This window comes from Parambassis ranga, chromosome 6, assembly GCF_900634625.1.
Source record: "Parambassis ranga chromosome 6, fParRan2.1, whole genome shotgun sequence".
NCBI lineage: Eukaryota > Metazoa > Chordata > Actinopteri > Ambassidae > Parambassis > Parambassis ranga.
The window spans coordinates 2,951,412-2,968,647 of record NC_041027.1 but is presented as its reverse complement, the minus strand read 5'-3'; the positions used below and the strand labels follow the sequence as shown (position 1 = coordinate 2,968,647).

At 42.8% G+C, this 17,236-nt stretch overlaps 1 protein-coding gene across 3 annotated transcripts in view; it reads right to left on the bottom strand.

Moving 5' to 3' along the window:
• Positions 1-87: 87 nt before the first annotated feature.
• Positions 88-17,236, bottom strand: part of cecr2 (CECR2 histone acetyl-lysine reader) — a 29,980-nt gene continuing 12,831 nt past the window's right edge. Inside the window, exons 2-19 of one of the 3 annotated variants that reach the window (XM_028407775.1) lie at positions 16,313-16,407; positions 14,514-14,697; positions 14,059-14,186; positions 13,719-13,805; positions 13,213-13,307; positions 12,950-13,110; positions 9,929-10,012; positions 9,672-9,822; positions 8,641-8,773; positions 8,527-8,564; positions 8,350-8,441; positions 8,125-8,251; positions 7,071-7,429; positions 6,789-6,929; positions 5,848-6,652; positions 3,452-5,450; positions 3,192-3,264; positions 88-3,113 (exon numbers count right to left, since the gene is read on the bottom strand). In XM_028407775.1, the coding sequence (XP_028263576.1) occupies positions 3,213-3,264; positions 3,452-5,450; positions 5,848-6,652; positions 6,789-6,929; positions 7,071-7,429; positions 8,125-8,251; positions 8,350-8,441; positions 8,527-8,564; positions 8,641-8,773; positions 9,672-9,822; positions 9,929-10,012; positions 12,950-13,110; positions 13,213-13,307; positions 13,719-13,805; positions 14,059-14,186; positions 14,514-14,697; positions 16,313-16,407 (4,731 nt within the window). In that variant the 3' untranslated portion in view covers positions 88-3,113; positions 3,192-3,212. The remainder of the gene's footprint in view (positions 3,114-3,191; positions 3,265-3,451; positions 5,451-5,847; positions 6,653-6,788; positions 6,930-7,070; positions 7,430-8,124; positions 8,252-8,349; positions 8,442-8,526; positions 8,565-8,640; positions 8,774-9,671; positions 9,823-9,928; positions 10,013-12,949; positions 13,111-13,212; positions 13,308-13,718; positions 13,806-14,058; positions 14,187-14,513; positions 14,698-16,312; positions 16,408-17,236) is intronic. The other 2 variants (XM_028407774.1, XM_028407776.1) reach the window with 2 other exon arrangements.

The following is a 17,236-nucleotide window of genomic DNA, read 5'->3' as shown; positions in this document are numbered from 1 at the left end:
TTGGCTGACACGTCACATTGCTGCCGTTTGATTGGTGAATGTGGCTGCATAAACAGTGGCCGACAAGACAGAGCTCGGGGGAAACAGTACCTGATTCTGTTTACTTTCATAATAGTCACGTGAAAAATAGGCATACAAGACAAATTTAAACTGACTAGGCTGAACTTTCCAAACCTCCACATTTAAATCATGATTTAACAGAGTTGTTTACTATGTTGCGTTGTATCTTTCATCCATAACTGCGCCCAATTAAAGTTCCTTATTAACATTTGCATATTTTCCACAGTCAGTTTTGCCCTAATTAGACCTCAACAAAAGAATATATTACTTGTTAGTTTACAGGGAGCCAATTGAAAAGCAGGAGCTGCTCTTTCTCTTCTCTTCAGACTGACGTCACATCACATTACTGACTCCTGGAGACACAAGGAGGGTCAGACGAAGAAGCATTCAGGCTGTGCAGGGTGTCCGTCAAAGGGATAAACACTAATTCAAGTTGACAGTGTGAAGCACGCTAATAGAATAATTCATTGTCTTGCACTAGCCCTGTTGTTTTGTCTCTTTACATTTCATCACTTTTGGCCTTTCAGTTTTTTAAATGATGGATTATAGATGCATTCTACACAGTGTTCCTCGTTTCTATCCATTTTTATCGGTGTCAAATAGGTCACACAAACACACAGTCATTTTATAATAAAAGTAATTTCCTCAAAGATATTATTTCTTATTATAAAACAAACTGTTTTCAAAAGTTATTTATTTCTAAGAAATGTACAGTATAGAAAATATTCCAGTCCATTTCCAAAATAATCTATGTCAGTCAGATAAGAACTTGTAAACGTCACTTAAAAATGAAAGGTCTTTTTTTCTGATGCCACCATGCTACTGAGGTAAAAGACAACTGCTTAAAAACATCAAGAGAAAACGAAACAGCCACCACATTATATTAAAACAAAGTCCAACAATGTACAAAAATTCTTAAAAGAGCAAATAAATATGTTTCACATTTAATCACGCCTAAATGTTTTTTGCTAGTGCAGAGAGATGACAGCAGATTAAAAGTGAATATTGAATGCACACTTCCGTGCCGATTCTACACACCAGAAACATGCACACACACATACAAACACACCTGTACAACATAAGACAATATTACAACCTCACAGACCTTTAAAGCCTGCTCTTCATACATTGGACAGCACAAATGAACAGACTTGCTCCTTTGTGCAGGCAAAAATAGTATGACATTTCCCTATTTTAAGAAAACAGCAAGTTGTCTATGACAAAGTGTTGTGTGACAAATTTGCCACACCACAACATTTTGCTTTTCCATCTTCCCTTCTCAGATATTTCCTTCAATACCCTAAGTACCTATAACTAAGTCATGTGAGTCATGTTGCTATTTCAGACCCTAAACAGGACTACTGCCAACATATCTGTCAACAACCCTTAGGCTAGAAGGCATGCAATCTGTACAATAGGCCAACTTCAGAAATATGCTGTCATATTATCATACTTATCATACTAACATATCAAAAATATTTCAGAACCAGTAATCAATGTTGAATTGACAGCTGAATAATCGCTTAACTGAGCTGGCCAGTCTGTGCCATAACTGTGCACAGCAATCTCGTAAAGTATTGTAAGATCGTTTTACTATCAGTTTTGTAAGCCTACAATTCTAAAAGCTGTGCTAAAAATCATCAGCTGGCCACAAAATGTTGACCCCATAGGAGCTTAGCAGAGCAAACGAAGAAGTGGACGTAATAGTAGATGGCAGACGGCAGACTAACTTGAGGTAGATTTGAATTCTGCTAAACTGCACTGGTTGTGTTCGCAGACAAAGAACAAAACCTCCAGCTGTGAGAATAAACTGAAAAAGACTAATAGACTGGAATGTAGAGCAAATAAACTGAGATTCAATCAACATTGCAAAAAAAAGAAGACAAAAAAACAGGCTGACAATGTCTTAATCCAGTTATTTTTAACAGTCAGCTTCATGAAGCAGGCTGATATGCCGCAGTTGTAGACCTATTTTTCTTACTATGCTCCTCTCTCAAATAACTCAAAACAATACCCGTATATATAGAAACTGTACACCCTGAGGACACACTTAGTATTGACATGGAAAAGAGGAAGCACTAAAAGAAACGCAACCGTGCAAATGGCAGGGCTGTGAAGGTATAAAAAACCTAAATCTACAAACACGTAGAGGGATGATGCAACAAATGTCTGAAGAGTGTTGGTTGTGTTCATGTGCATATCATCGGATGCTCACCTCTCTGCAGTGAAGGTGTGATTAACATACATTTTAACACATATGTTTGTGAACAGACATTGACTAGATTAGACTATACAAGGCCACTCAATTCCATGATGTCAAGACTAACAAATATCTAGTGCATAACAGAGAAACAGGTACAGTCTGAGCCAAACAGCACCATCCCTACCTGTCCCTCTCTGCTAGTCAAAGACATTCTCATCAATGAAGGCAGCTTAGAAAGATGCATATCATGTGTGTTTACTACTACTACTAGTCAGGGTGAAAAAGGACTGTAACTGGGCTGAACATGTCATACATCTTCAGACAGATGACCAGAGTCCTGTCACATGCAATCACTGTGCTGTCTACACATTCACTCATACATTCACAAAAGAAACCAAGGCAATTGTAAGGGGCCAGTGACTGAGTGCCTGTGACAGTCTCATAGTACCTCCTTTTTACACCTGAGTTTAAATAGTGGTTGGAAAAATAGGGAAAAACACAACAGTCCTCTTCTTATTCACAGTCCTGTCCTACAGTCAGTGGACAAGAGAGGCAGGCTCATAGAGAAGAGGGCTATCCAGTGTTCATGAAGGCAATGTCCCCTGTGCTTGGCACTCTTCTAATGAAGAGTCAAATGTTGGTTATAAACCCTTCTAGTGAAGTGTCCTTGAGTCCCAACAGTTCCACAGAGCTATTCTGAAGCACTTAAAGGAGAAGAGCAAGTGAGAAAAAAAATGTCCTGCAGGGCTCAAAAATATTTCACATTATAGCTTTTCCAGCTTCCTGCTTTGATCTTCTAGTCCACAAGTGGGCAACATAAGTACAGTGTAAGAGTGTCAGATCTTCATCTCTGAAAGAATAAGAAAATAAAAACATAAGCACAGTGGCCTTAGCAAAGACATGATAAAGTAAAAAATGGTGCATTTACTCACTTTGATTTTATGGTGGGTCACAATCCCTGTTTACTGCCAGGGCCGCCTTGAGCAGCCATCATTTGCTGCCTAGAAACCAACCAAACATATGTTAACTGCTGCTGTTAGCAACTGTTTAGTTTGCCACTGTTGCAGAAAGAAAAATAGTAATTCTAAATACAATATATCAATTACCCTAGCTAAGATTTCAGAATACTAAAGCTTCACCACATTGGTGATAAAAATGTGAGTTAAAACGAGAAGGATTTTTTTTTACCCAGGGTGTAGAAAGCGTTCTGGTGTTAGGCCCCTCTGCTGAATCATCATGCCCTGAAAATGCCCACCTGGCCGTGGGTGTCTGTACATGGCCATACGAGTCTGGCCTGGGGAGTAGGGTAGCTGCTGGGGTCGCTGCAGAGCTTCCATCAGGTGAGGGTGAGGTCTTTGGGCAGCATAGCGGCCTGGATCCGAGTACGGCTGACCAGGGTAAGGGGTTCCGTTTCCAACTCCATGGCTTTGAGACATCATATGCGGTGGAGGTATGCGGCCTTGCTGCATTCCTGGATGCAAAGCCCGAGGATCATACATAAAGCCAGGCACCATGTGTGCAGCCGAGGAAGGTGGATGTTGCTGATGAGAGGGCTGGTTGCTCCGACGGCGGGCAGCTGCATTATGGCTGTCAAGGTCCAAGATTTCTTTTGGGCTTTCAGGTTGCTCTGAGCTCTCACGAGTTTGCTTTACTGGACTGCATCCACCAGCCCGCTCCCTGTTTTCACAATTGCCTTCCTCTGTGCCCCCTAGGGGTGGTCCAACGTCAGGCACTGGGCCAGGAGACATCAAACCAGCACCGCTGGAGCCTTCAGAACCCTGGGGTGACACACTGCACTCCTTAGATTGACCATTGGCTCTTGCACTGGCTACGGGTAAGAAGGCATTGGGTGGCATTGGTTGATGAGGCTGATATTGAGGTCGATGCCACTCCTCTGGAGGGTAACCCCGTCTACCAGTGGTTTGGTTATGTGCCTGAGCTTGGGGCTGTGGGTAGTAAGTCTGCTGCTGGTACTGATGAGGTGGATATATATTACCATGTGCCTGAGGGTGCTGTTGGCCTGCCATGTGGTAAGAGTAAGCAGTTCCACCCTGCTGGTGGTAGGTGGGGTGGGGAGAAGGATTGTGGAGGGCATTAATGGACTGGTTGTGATATGGTTGGTGGGCAGATGGAAGCATGGGCCTACTCATGTTTGTCTGATTGTAGTGTGGATGTGGAGGGTTCCCTATGCCATATGGACCCATAGCTCCATTCCCCTGGCCTTGTGAGTGAGGAGACAGGGCTGGATTGTGACCATGTTGCAGCCCTCTTTGACCGTGCATACCGAGATTACCACCCAACAGTTGGGTTTGATGGTGATTTGGGCTAAAAGCTTCATGTTTATAATTACTACTTGGTGGCCCTGGTGTCATCATGGTATTATGTGGAGAACCTTCTATGTCTGGCCGACTGGTTGGCTCACTTGGCCTTTGATCTCCCTGGTCTGCTGGGCTAGGCTGGGGGGGTAACAGAGGGGTAGGATGACTGGGTGGCAAAGAAGTAAGAGGTGCAGGCTGGGCTTCTCGCATCCCTTGCATAGAGCTGTTCTGTGCAGGGCATTGCAGCGAGGCGCTTTGGGATGCACGATGAGTAGGTAGCAGAGAATTCTGTTGTTTTGTATTCTGATCCACTGACTGGGGAGAGCTCTGAGAGAAACTTTGAGGAGGGGTACTACTTGCTTGAGGTTGTTCATGTTTTTGGATGTTGTGCTGGTGTTCACTTTGCTGATGTTCACTCTGCTTGTGTTTTAAGTTCTTCTCTGACATTTGTTGAGTGAAATCCTGAGGTGCGGAAACTGATGGTGGTACATTTTGGGGAAGGAGTGCAGGGTTTTGCTGTGGACTGTCTGGTGTAGGCTGAGGGGGGTTGGGAGGAACATGATCAGCAGACTTGCTGCTGAGATGTGATAAAACAGCAGCAGCACTATTCTGTTGAGAAGGACATCGGCTGTCGACCTCCAGCTTGTGACCCTGTGTGGAACTCTGTGTGTTTTGTGGTCCGGAAAGATTCTCCTGTGATCTGCCCAAGGTAGAGGCTGGGGGGCTCTGCATTCTATCAGCTGCCCCCCAGTGATGTCCTGTGGGGCTGGGGTTTGACAGGTGTTCTTGGTTAACTGAAACAATGTTTTTGTGTGATGAACTTTCATCAGATATGCTGTTTGTGGCCATTTTGTTCTCTGATGTTGTCCCTGTTATAATAATAAAACAGTAATTAGTGTGATAGAATGTTGTTTGTGGGGTTGGCACACATACTTGTGTTACAGAATCAAAAGAAATAAGGACAAGAGAAAGACACTGGTGAGCTACGAATTAAGGACCAATAGCCTGCAATCAAAAACAAACCATTGTCCTTTTTTCATCTCCTTACAATGAAGAATGCAAATGTATATGCTGTCTTAATAGTAAAGCTAAACTGATGACAAGCCATCCTTCGCACCCTCAAAGACATCAGGGATAAAATTAACTGAACTTATGCATATTCAATATGCCACTTAATATGAAAAATCATTGAAATCAATTTGTCAAAAAGAAAGACTGACTTTGGGCTCTATATCACAACAAATTGCAAGATCAGATCAGGTTTACCTTTGGGATGTGAGTCTGTCTGTTGCAAAGCCTGGCTGTCTGGCCCTTTGTCTCTGGCAGGACGCAGCAGCTGAACCTCAGGGGCAGGGGGAGGTTGTTGAGAGGGGTGAGCTGGGATGGTGCCAATTCCTGATGGGGGTCCAGGCTGCTGAAAGTTGCCTATGTGCTGATGAGAGGTACCAGCAGGAGGTCCAGAAGAGGCTGACAGCTGCTGCAGGGCCAGCATCTCTGGGCTTTCCAGCATGGAAGCCAAGCGTGTCCTGCCGGAGGAGTCTGGGTGGGGCACAGGAGGGCGTACTGATATTGGCCCTGGGGAGCTGGCCGCTGCAGACATTTGATACTGGGCATTGGATGGATGGTGGGGGTATCCAGCAGCTTCGGGCCATGGTTTATGCCCCACTGGAGGGGGTATTCCACCGTAACTAAAGTTGCGCTGATTCACCATGTTAGGATCCTGCATGCGCATCCCATTGGGCCTCTCCTGGCCCTGATGATTCATACTAGTCCACATTGTAGACAGGCCCATTCCAGGAGTTCTCAAGCCTTGGTAGTTGTGTTGAGCTGGTCTGTCTGGCCCTAGAAATCTGTTGCCCATAGGATGCATTGTATGGCCCTGTGGGTGATGGTGGGATGGGTACATGCTAGCTTCAGGAGGAGGTCCAGGCTGAAGGGCCATGGGACGTGGGCCCAAGGATGGACCATGAGTTGGACCTATGTAAGGGTGCTGCTGTGGAGGCTGCTGCTGGCTAGGATCTAGGCTCATGGGATATCTGGCACCCATATTATGTCCCTCAATCATACGATGCTGTAAAGAATAGAAAATTAAGGTTTGAGGGATGGAGATAACTGTGTATCAGAGTTTTACCAGGTTTAAGATGCAAAGGATCCTCAATTTAGACTAAATGTCAATAGACCACACATACGGAAGTAACACACAATACCTGCATGTTAAAGTTGTGAGGCAAGCGGTTCAAGTTGGGGTCTCCGTGTCGAGGTATGTGAACTGCGTAGGCAAAGCGAGGATCCATGGCCATTCTTTGGGTATACATATGTGGACCATGAGGACCAGGTGGAAGACGGAGCTGCAAAGATAAGAAAGAGATATACAAAGATAAGCAGAGAAATTTCAATTCTGTCAGGCTCCTACACTTAAAAGAATACATTTCATGTGTTATATAGGATTTGGCAGAGGAAATTCATAAAACGAGTAATCTTGCAGATACCTGTTGCCCTGGGTGATACATGCCCCCATCATGAAGATGCTGCTGGCTGTTGGGGCGAGGGGGGCCATTAGTCCAGTGAGAGGAAGGAGGTGGTCGTGTCAGCCTTCCATCCTCTTCTTCTGACAGTGCACTGCCTTTGCCCCCCTGGGAGTTGCGCTTACGATGAATTTGCGCAGTAGCCCTGATCAAACCTTCAGGTCCCAAATATTTGCTACCACGGTTGCGCTTTTTGTCTTTGCGCTCCTTCTCTTCACGGCTTATGTGGAACTCTTCATCTGTGTCTCCATCCTCTGACGGAAAGTGTTTCAATAGAGCGCGGGTAAAACACCGTTCTAGAGACTCTGCCATGACAGTGTACTCTGTAGACAGACAGACATAAGTTCATATGACACATGAAATTTCCTGTATACAAATGCATCCTTCACATCTCATAAACAGATAACCAAATTCACATTCATAGCATATTCACTCCTCTTCACTGCTCTACACACTTCCACTGATGACCAGTAGATCCCTTGTACTTAAAAACTGTGACCAGAATACAAGCTCCACCTACAGATCACAAAATTGCACCTCTGTTCTTAGCCCAATGCTAAAAAAACTGACCATGTCAGAGGGCATAGGCTGACCCCTGCTCCTCCAACCCCTTCCTTTTCCTCCTCCTGCTTCACTCTGGGCCTCCTTTCCACTCTCCTCCCCCTATCCCTGGGGAGAGTATTCAGTTGGATGGATGGCTCCAGACAGGGGGCTTAGGGGCTGGAATGTTTCTCTGGCACTGCAGGGCTCAGAGCACTGGAGCACAACTCAATCACTCCCCATTAATCACTGTCAAGGCTGCCCTGGCCCCGGCCCCAACGCTGCACTAGGTCCTGCCCCTTTTCTTTAGCGGTCTCTCCCATTCTCACCCCCTGCCTCTCCCATAGAAAATGCATATAAGCATTTCTTTGTCACAATATACGTGTACATGATAGATTTAGACTTTGTTTGAGGCTGAACAATTAATGTAGGATTGTTTTTGTGTGGAGGAGGTCTGTGTGTCATAGTGTTAATTTACCGCTGTCTTCTCCATTGTACTCAAGGCAGTTTTCAAACATGAGCTTCACATCAGCAACAAACTCCTCCTTGGCAACATATTCTCCATTATTGAGCTTCTTCTCTATGGTGGACAGGTCCATAGGAGTCTGAAGACAAGTGATATTATTACTTAAAACCACATACATAGGTACAAATGTGATTCCAGTGTCATGCCAAATGTGAAATTACTGACAGTGTTTATTACCTGGATGATTTCATGGTAATTGGGTGCGTAGGAGTCATCCACAGGTTCTAAGAAAGGCCAAGCATCTTTATGGGCTTTCAGGACCTCAAGAACTGAAGAACAGAGATTTGAACAGATCTGACATTAATGCAGATTGGAATAAAAGCAACAGGCTTCAGTTACCATGTATAAACATACCTTTGTAGAGAGCAGTGTAGTCATCATCAATGTCATAGCTGAAATGTCACACATAGGGCATGTTAGATAAGTTGAGTTGGTAAAGTAGAAAACCAAATGTTAGGAGCTTCTTACAATTGTTTGTTCTTGCGTGTTCTGCTCTGTACAGGAGAAGAAGGTTCAAGATTCAGGAGTTCTGGAGGCAGGTCTTTTCCTTGAGAAAGCAACCAGGCCTTTTCCTCTCGCATCTTCCTCCTTTTTGCTCGCTCTGCGAGAAAAGGATTAACACAGTGGTCAATTAGAAGCACAAATGATGAAATTTGAAAAAAACAAAAACATTCCAGGAGGTTGCAGCAAATGATTTGAATGCCATTTACATGCTCTACGGATACAGTTTAAATTGCAGTTGCTTGCAATTGAGATTTGTCAATTAAAAAAACAGCCCTTGGTCGCAAGAGACAGCAGTAGCTCAAATAAGTAAAAAGAACGATTCATCTGCTATCTTTTCTTAGGTCTGGTTGATCAAAAGAGCAGAACGGAACACAGAGTGCATATGTATCACTGCTTTATCTTTTAACATGAAAGGCATAGAGGCCTGGCAGCCCCCTGCAGTGTGGATTAAAGATGTTAGAGGGAGGATTCCACATATGCAGTCCACACAGAGAGTAGGCCAGGTCCTGCTGTTCATCTATAATACATTAATGAGGCTCCTCCACTGAAGCACAATCAGTAGTTCATTAACCCTTGACAGATGACATCAGAGGCAGGGAGAAAAAGAAGTGATCCTGTGATTAAAGGCCCTGAACATTCCCTCTCACAGTCTCTGTGTACTACACATAAATCACAAGGCTTCAAGTGCTGTTGTGCTACTGCAGATTTTTCAGCCATCAAGAGCCGAACCATAGCAATGAAGATATACAAGTCTATGTGTGAGGTGCCCTTCACAATGCCACCAACCTGCTGCCGACAGGTTACTGATGAAAGAATGTACTATTATTGCTGCTTTTTCATGTTTGACTGCTAGCACCAAGCTTTTCTTTCATAACCAATCTAAGGTTCGTCCAAATACAAACCTGGTGTATAGATCATTGTTTACAATAAGTTGATGAGCACAGATAAAAGCAGAGGTGTCTGGACAGCACAAAAGAGAGAGTGATGCTTTTTACCCTCCACAGCTTTGATCTTCTCCATCTTCTCTCTCTGCTGTTCTTCCTGCAAAATCCTTTCCTCTTCTCGACGCTGCTCAGCCAGCAAGACCTGTCTGTCCAGCTCTTCATCTTTCTTTTTCTCATCCTCTGTTACGGTCCTGAGATTGTCCTAGATGCATACACATGCAAGTCCATTAATACAGTCTGCACTCATAAAAAGATACTACGTGGATTTTACATATAAAACACAAAATATGTCTCCTTTTACCACACACCTCATTTTTAATGTGATTTTCAGAAAACCGTTGTGATGTGCGAAATGGAGTTGGGTCCAGCATCTTCTGCTTCTGCTCCCGCTCCTATAGTTAAGAAAGAAAAGTGATATAGGTAACTTCAGTATAGCCCTGTTCCTTATAAGCCTGCACCTATAAGGTATGCAAACACAGAAATAAATCTGTGATCTATGACTAAGCCTAATAAAGCTCACAGCAGAACTTGTGGCCTTCTTTGTATCAAACAAGTATGAGAACATACAACTGATCTCAATACACAATGACTGCAAAAACAGTAGTCAGCAGTCACAATTGCAAGTTGAGTGGTGGTATTTCAGCACATGGAAAGTATGTCCATCACAACCAATAACAACCATTTTACATTACAGACTTTGCAGACAGACAACCAGCACACACAAACCTACACAGTGACAGGCCCCTCTGGTTCTGAGTGAGTACTGAGTATTGATTCTGCTCTCCCCTCACCCTCCCTCCTGTGCTGTCCAGACAGGTCCGCATGACGGTGTAAGCCCAGTAGTAGTTTAGTTAAGTAAAGAAATGCCAATAATTTGAGTATTACAATTATCCTGCATTAACCATTATAATGTGCTCAACAATGAACATCCGTAATCTTTGTTATAGGGGAAAACACTAGCAGATAGCTCAGGGCAAATCCCCTGGAAGTCTGTCTATATCTGAAACAGCCTCAGCAGCTCATGTCAGAGTTCATCTGTTAAGCAGAACTGTGCAGATCTTCCAGCTTGGCACAGCTAACAGAGCTGAGGGGTGTCACAGTCAGGCTTCTGGACATACAATAACTAGGGAGGTTTAAAAAAAAAACAATAGTGTCCATATAAAGCCAATGAACAGATAAGGCAAAAGATGAAGGAGGATGTTGTCAAGTTAAAGACAAAAATAAAGAAAAGAGAGGTTGAGAAAAGATGAAAGAAATAGGAAATGCAGATGTGATCTGATCTGCCCACAGTTCTTTGTGTCTCCACTCCTTCTCCCTCATCTTAGTGAGAAAACACTGACGTGTCCCCAGGCTCCAAAATTCCTCGTTATATTACCACCAGCACTGAATCCCCCTTAACATACAACACACACAAGATAAAGTGCCTCTGGTGTCACTACTTAGAGAGGTCAACAGAATCCTGCAGCACAGCAGAGCTGTCACTCAAGAGGCTCCATCCTGCCTTAAGGTGAGCTCCTGCTGGCTGTCAGTGCCCCATGAAATGACTGGTGACAGCAGTCCAACACACATGGAAGAAAAGATTTGAGTGTATAAACACACAGTATTCAGCATGCTTGTATGAACACATCACCATAAAGACCAAGTAAAGCACATATAGCAAGTATATACAAAACACATGCAATTTCAGTGTGTCTAATGTGTGACTAATTGACTTAACTCATTATATGTGCTATATGCTTATTAAAGGTAGGGTAGGAGATTTCATTCTGATGCACTTTTTGTTAAATTAGTGTAACTTCTCTTTACAATCCAATAGCAACCAATTAGTTAAAACGAAGAATATTAATCATCTGTGGAAGCTATAAAACGCTAAAAACATCAGCCAATCCCACGAGGTGCCCCTGCGCGCATAGTTGGCTGGTTGTCACTCTCTTCCTGCTCTGCGCGCACCAGAGCATGATGGCCGAAGTCACAGACTGGTTGAGAGGCGTGGCTTTGGAGTGAGCTCCGAGAGAAAGGGGCATGTGTTTACTTTCAAAATCTGGCTGACTCTTACTGAGTTTTCAAATTCTCCTACCCTACCTTTAACACCAGACCATGCAGAAAATGGGAAATGCTCATTTATTGTTATGTGACTGTGATGTTTATCAAATTAATTTTGATTCGAACTAAAAAAAACTAATCATACATGCTTTATTGTGTGTCTTAAACTGGTATTTTTCCAGGTAGCTCAAATAGATTTTTCTGTTGACCCTGCCCACTGTAGTCATTGCTTGGCTTTTGTGTCAGCAGTCATAGCAATGTCTCCAAACTGGAGCTGAAACGACCACCATCTACTATGGATAATACTCATATGGACTTCATACATCCCCAAATGAGAAGAAAACTGACATTTACATCATTGCCAATTTAGTTGGTATGTTTTTTCTTTTACAGATGAATTGCAGGAATCTATACAGCACTCGGTGGTAATAAATATATTGGAAAACACAGGAATTCTAATATGATCTAATTTGATCTCCTGCTGTGTGATATCAGTGGTATGTATTCGCATATATAAAGACCATTATGGGGAATATAAGATTCATTTTATCTTTGAATACATTTTAATGTATCAGACCTTCCAATCTGTGATCATGTTTGGTGGACACAATATCAGGTTAAAAGTCCCACTCTCACAACTGGAAGCACCTTCATGATACCAGTTGTACCAAACGGTCCAAATCAAAGGATCAAGACAGCTTTCACAAATAACCAAACATCCAGCAGGAAGCACTGGTGTGTATTCTGTGTACTATATACTGACCCTATAGCTACACAGAACTTCTGAATGCCGTATTCACAACTGGATGCACATCAGTGTACAATTGATGAAGGACAAGAAGACATTCATTCACCAACCATTTGCAATAATTGACCTCTTTGCCAACATCAAAATGACAGCAGGAATCTTTAGTCCACTGGTAATATTGTGAGAGGCACAGTGGGTTGATTATATATTATTATAGGAGAAGACATCTTGATATAATTGGGTGGGATAGAAACAGGGATGGCTGTCTTTGTCCAGGTAATTGAAGCAGAAATTTGATTATTTCAAACTAGCAAGGGATTTTCAGGGTACACATGACACACATAAGCATACGACTAAGCTTGATAAAGCTCAAAGCAGGACTAGTATAAGAACATACAGCTGCTCTTAATACACACTGACTACAGTAGCAGTAGTCAACAATCACATATTACCAGTTGTGAGGTGGTATTTCCTCACACGGAAAGCATTTTTAACTGTTATAATGGAGACTGGGGGTAGCTTCTTTATGGGATCTGACCTTGTGCTCAATCATGCTGCTGATCTCAGGCAGGAAGTTCTGGCTGATGACACGGTAAAGGTGGCGGTCCTCTGGGGAGGTTTTGTCCTTGATGCTTTCTGCCAGACTAAGCCACTGTTCCTCTGTTTCACACACAAGAGACCAAGTGCCTCGTGTACGGCCTGGTAAAAAATGTGTGGAGAAGGTCAAGAAGGCGTAAAAAAAAGCTTAGATACACAGATTCTGTGACACAATCAACAAAGAAAATGAAAAAGTTGATATACATGAGATCCTTTCAGTAGTGGTTGGGGGAAGTTCCTCTACTTCTTCATTTTCTTCATTTTCTGTCTTCTCCTCTGTCACTTCACTCTCCACCTCACTAAAAAGAACAGTAAAAACAAATAAATAGTAGATTGCAGGTGAAATTAGTCTATTTTTGTGGAATTATTTACAATTTCTATTTACATATGTGTTTAGAACACACTTAGACATAGTTAAGCGTAAGAATAAATAATCTTTTATTACAGTTTTTGGGAGCAGGCCACAGATCAGTCAGTCATAATCTTTTAATGTTGAAGAACAAGAGAGGCAGTTTTTCTATTTAAACACTTGATGCAATTCCTGACTAAAACTCTGCACTGAAAGACCATGTGGCAAACACTCGTGGCAGCTGCTCTGCGCCTTTTCTTTTAACATTATTAGCACATCTGTGTAACACATGCACAGCTTCATATGGCTGGGCTCCACTGCATTACTCTATTGGAACTGACAACAAACAGCGTTTCTTTACCTTAAGTGAGGGTCTTCTAACTTTCTCTTCTTTGGTGGTCTTCCCCTTTTCTTCTTCTCTGGTAATGTTAGGTCAGTTATGTCACTGCTAGAAAAACAACACAAGGGAAAATTTTCCCTATAAAAATGATAGCTTTTTAACAAGGGTAATTAGCAATGGAATACATGTGTAATTAGCCTCTATAATTAAACCTTAATAGGCATGTAAACATGTGTAACGCTACTGCTGCAATTACACATTTATCCCATGTACCAGTTAACCACAGACAGGATCAGTGTCACAGCTTCATGTTGGTGTGTGGGACAGAAAAGGCAGATACACTGTAAATTTTGGGATTTACCTGAACCTCTTTGTTTTCCTCTTGATTGGCTCTTCTTTGTACATACGAGTGCCATAAAAGTACCAGTAGAGGGCTCCATTTCCATCTTGCCCAAGGGGTTCTACCCTCAGACTGTCTGCATCGAGCCCCTGAAGAAGGTAGAGTTAGAACATAACATTTTTTTTTAAACACGTGTAGAACTGTGTTTCATAGATCGTCAGTGGATTAGTGGTTGTTATGCTGCCCATTGAGCCTAAACAGTTTATCCTATTGACATGAGTAGATGTATGCATTCGTACATGAAACATTTAACATAATAAAACTAAAAACTGATAGTATAGATCACCTTATTTTAAGCCAGTAAATATGGTAACTAAGCTGCAACTTTAATTAAACATCTTTACTTCAACAATATGCACATACAAAGAGAGATCCGGAGGAAAACACTTCAAACGCATTTTAAATGAGTCGTGTACCTTAAGCAGGTCAAAGACATCAGCAGCATCCAGGCGGTAGTCACAGAGCCGGTGCAGCAGCTCCACCTGAGTGCGCAGTGGGAGACTCTCAAAGGGCCCCTTTCGAAGTGGGTTGGGCTTTCCCTCTTCTAGTTCCCACCGGTAACTGATGATGTCATCCAGGTAACTGCTAAATGCCTGGGGGCTGAATGGTAAAGCAGTCTCCATATCATGTCTGTCTGCCTATTTTAAGATTTGTCCCACAATGGAGAAATTGTGTTATTTTGACTGTTCATCTCTAGCCTATTACAAGTAGCTACTTCGTGGTAATTCTTTTGCCATGTGAATATTACATTTTGCAAACAATAACAATTCAGACAAGGTTATCTATAGCCACTAACATGCTGTCACTATGGATGCAACATTGTAAAGTCAACACAATATGTGTTAGTATCCTTTTGTTATACATAGTTTAAGAAACAAGCAAAGTTCAAACCATACAAGTGGGAGAATAGATATAAGAACTGGAGCTGGGAAAAAGGAAACCAGTTCCTCTGAAAGGTTGGGAATTCGACTGGACCTCTGTTATAAGGAGATGTGGCAAATAAATGTTGGTTCCGGTTCAGGTCTAGCCGATTAATCTGTACCTTTCAGTTCCTACTCAGATGAACAGAACAAGGGCTTGGGGCAGGGGTGAGCATCTAAGCAACCACACAGAGAAAAAGGGAGGAAAAAGAGTGGCTTATCTTGAAAGAGCAGTGTGCACTTTTCACACAGCTGCAGGCTCTCCCCTCCTCACTGCCCCATCTTTCTCCTTCATTCTGTCCCTCGTTTTCTCCAACACCCCCCCCACACCCACCCACACACACACACACACACACTTTTCCCCCGCTCCGGCAGAGCGTTTAACGCGTGCGGATGAAAAGGCCAGCTCTGTGAAAGGCCAGTGCTGAGGAGCCACCCCCAGGATGCCAGCGCCTGTCCAGTCCAATAAAACCGGCTGCCTTGGTGAAAAAACTGGATCATTCCTGCCTCTGCTTATCAGTTCACTGTACTATTATGCTACTTTCCAGACAGACAAGAGTAGGAGGTTGTATAGAAGGGAAAGTCCCATGAGAGAATCAATACATATGTGGCTTTCAATAACACCCTCTGTCACACACTCACTTTCTCCCATTATTTTGTCATGTTTTAGATGTGGTAAAGCATTATTTCACCACACCGCCTTTTAATCTTAACTCACAATATGGTGAGAAAGTTCCAACTCCTAAGTGAGTTACTGTGCCAGTGACTCAGACTTCCTGTAAAACGTCTGGGTTGTATGACTAATTTCAAGAAAATGGAAATGTTTATCAAGATTGCAAATTTAGCTAAAAATGTTAATTTATTCATTTCCACTCTACTGTTTAATTAAAGACTTGTAGACTGTCAAGGCCTAGTGTCGTCTACATTTTCCTACAATTGGTGATGCAGTTTTAAGCAGCAATAAGATACTTATAATACCTTTTTAATCATCTTTAGAATGCATGGTAATATATAATAACCTGGTGTAGGAAGACAGGGAAGTGTCAGGCCATGTAGACAAAGGTGGGGAAGATTTTTTCAGTTTTCTGGTAGTGTACTTTAATTATTACGGCCCACCATAAGAAAGTAGTTTGAAAAGATGGTGGGTGGGATGGGTTGGATCACGGATGATGTTTCAGTAACACATAAGAAGGACAATGATGTTTGTGCAGGTAGAAAGCTCATCCTTCTTGGTCATAAGGAATACACTGCTATTATGATCAAGAATTACTGAATTTTTATTACTTTATACTTACGTAATGTCAGTGCGCTGGTAGCATCCCTGCAGTAGACAGGCAATGAGGTCCCCAAGGAAGTCCAAGTCCTGTTCTGACAGGGCCTTCTCCAGCTCCTGGACACAACAAAATTCAGAATTAATGCCGAGGACACTGCAAGTACCCCTTAAAAATGAGTGGTATCCAGACAGATGTTACAGTAACTTGCACAATGACCAAACTAAAAGATGTTTCTAAGCACAACATATGTAGTGTATCAAACATCTGCTAATCACTATGCACAAAAACGTTGGTATCAGTACAAGGTAAGCTGGCAGAGGTAGACAGCATGCTGTGAACAGATGAGTTGAATTTGCAACTACCGGTAGTCCCATTACGGCTTCTTGGTTTGCCAGTGGCTGTTGGGCTGTAGCTGAAGTTTAAGTTTACCCATGACCCATCTCCTGCCTGGCATTGTGTTTCATCCATTGAGATTTTATGAAGCGACAGTAACTGCCAGATCAAACTCTAAAGGAACTGAAAGCACCAAGGAAAGATGGCAGGCAGCAGGGGTGCAGAGCTGCAATGTCCCCCTCTTCTCCTCTGCTGACCAACCTCGACACAGCACCCCACACATATCCAACATGCACCGTTCACTCCAATGATACTCAAATTACTGTAGTTAAACAGGGAAGGGAGGAAAAGTGGAGGCTGAAGGGGCAGAAATGCAAATGTAATGTGTTCCATCAGCCAAGTGTCCATTTCAGTTAAAACACCCAAAGTATCTTCCAGGTAGAAGCTTAACCAGTCACTCTTGAGTGTACATAACTGCTAGCAGCTAACCGGCAATAACTGTGCCAGTGACTCAGACTAAGAACCTACTAACAACGCATCTATCTTTTCCTCTGTGTCACTCTTCCTCTCTCATTCACAAGTATCACTACATTACTATGCATAGTATCCTCT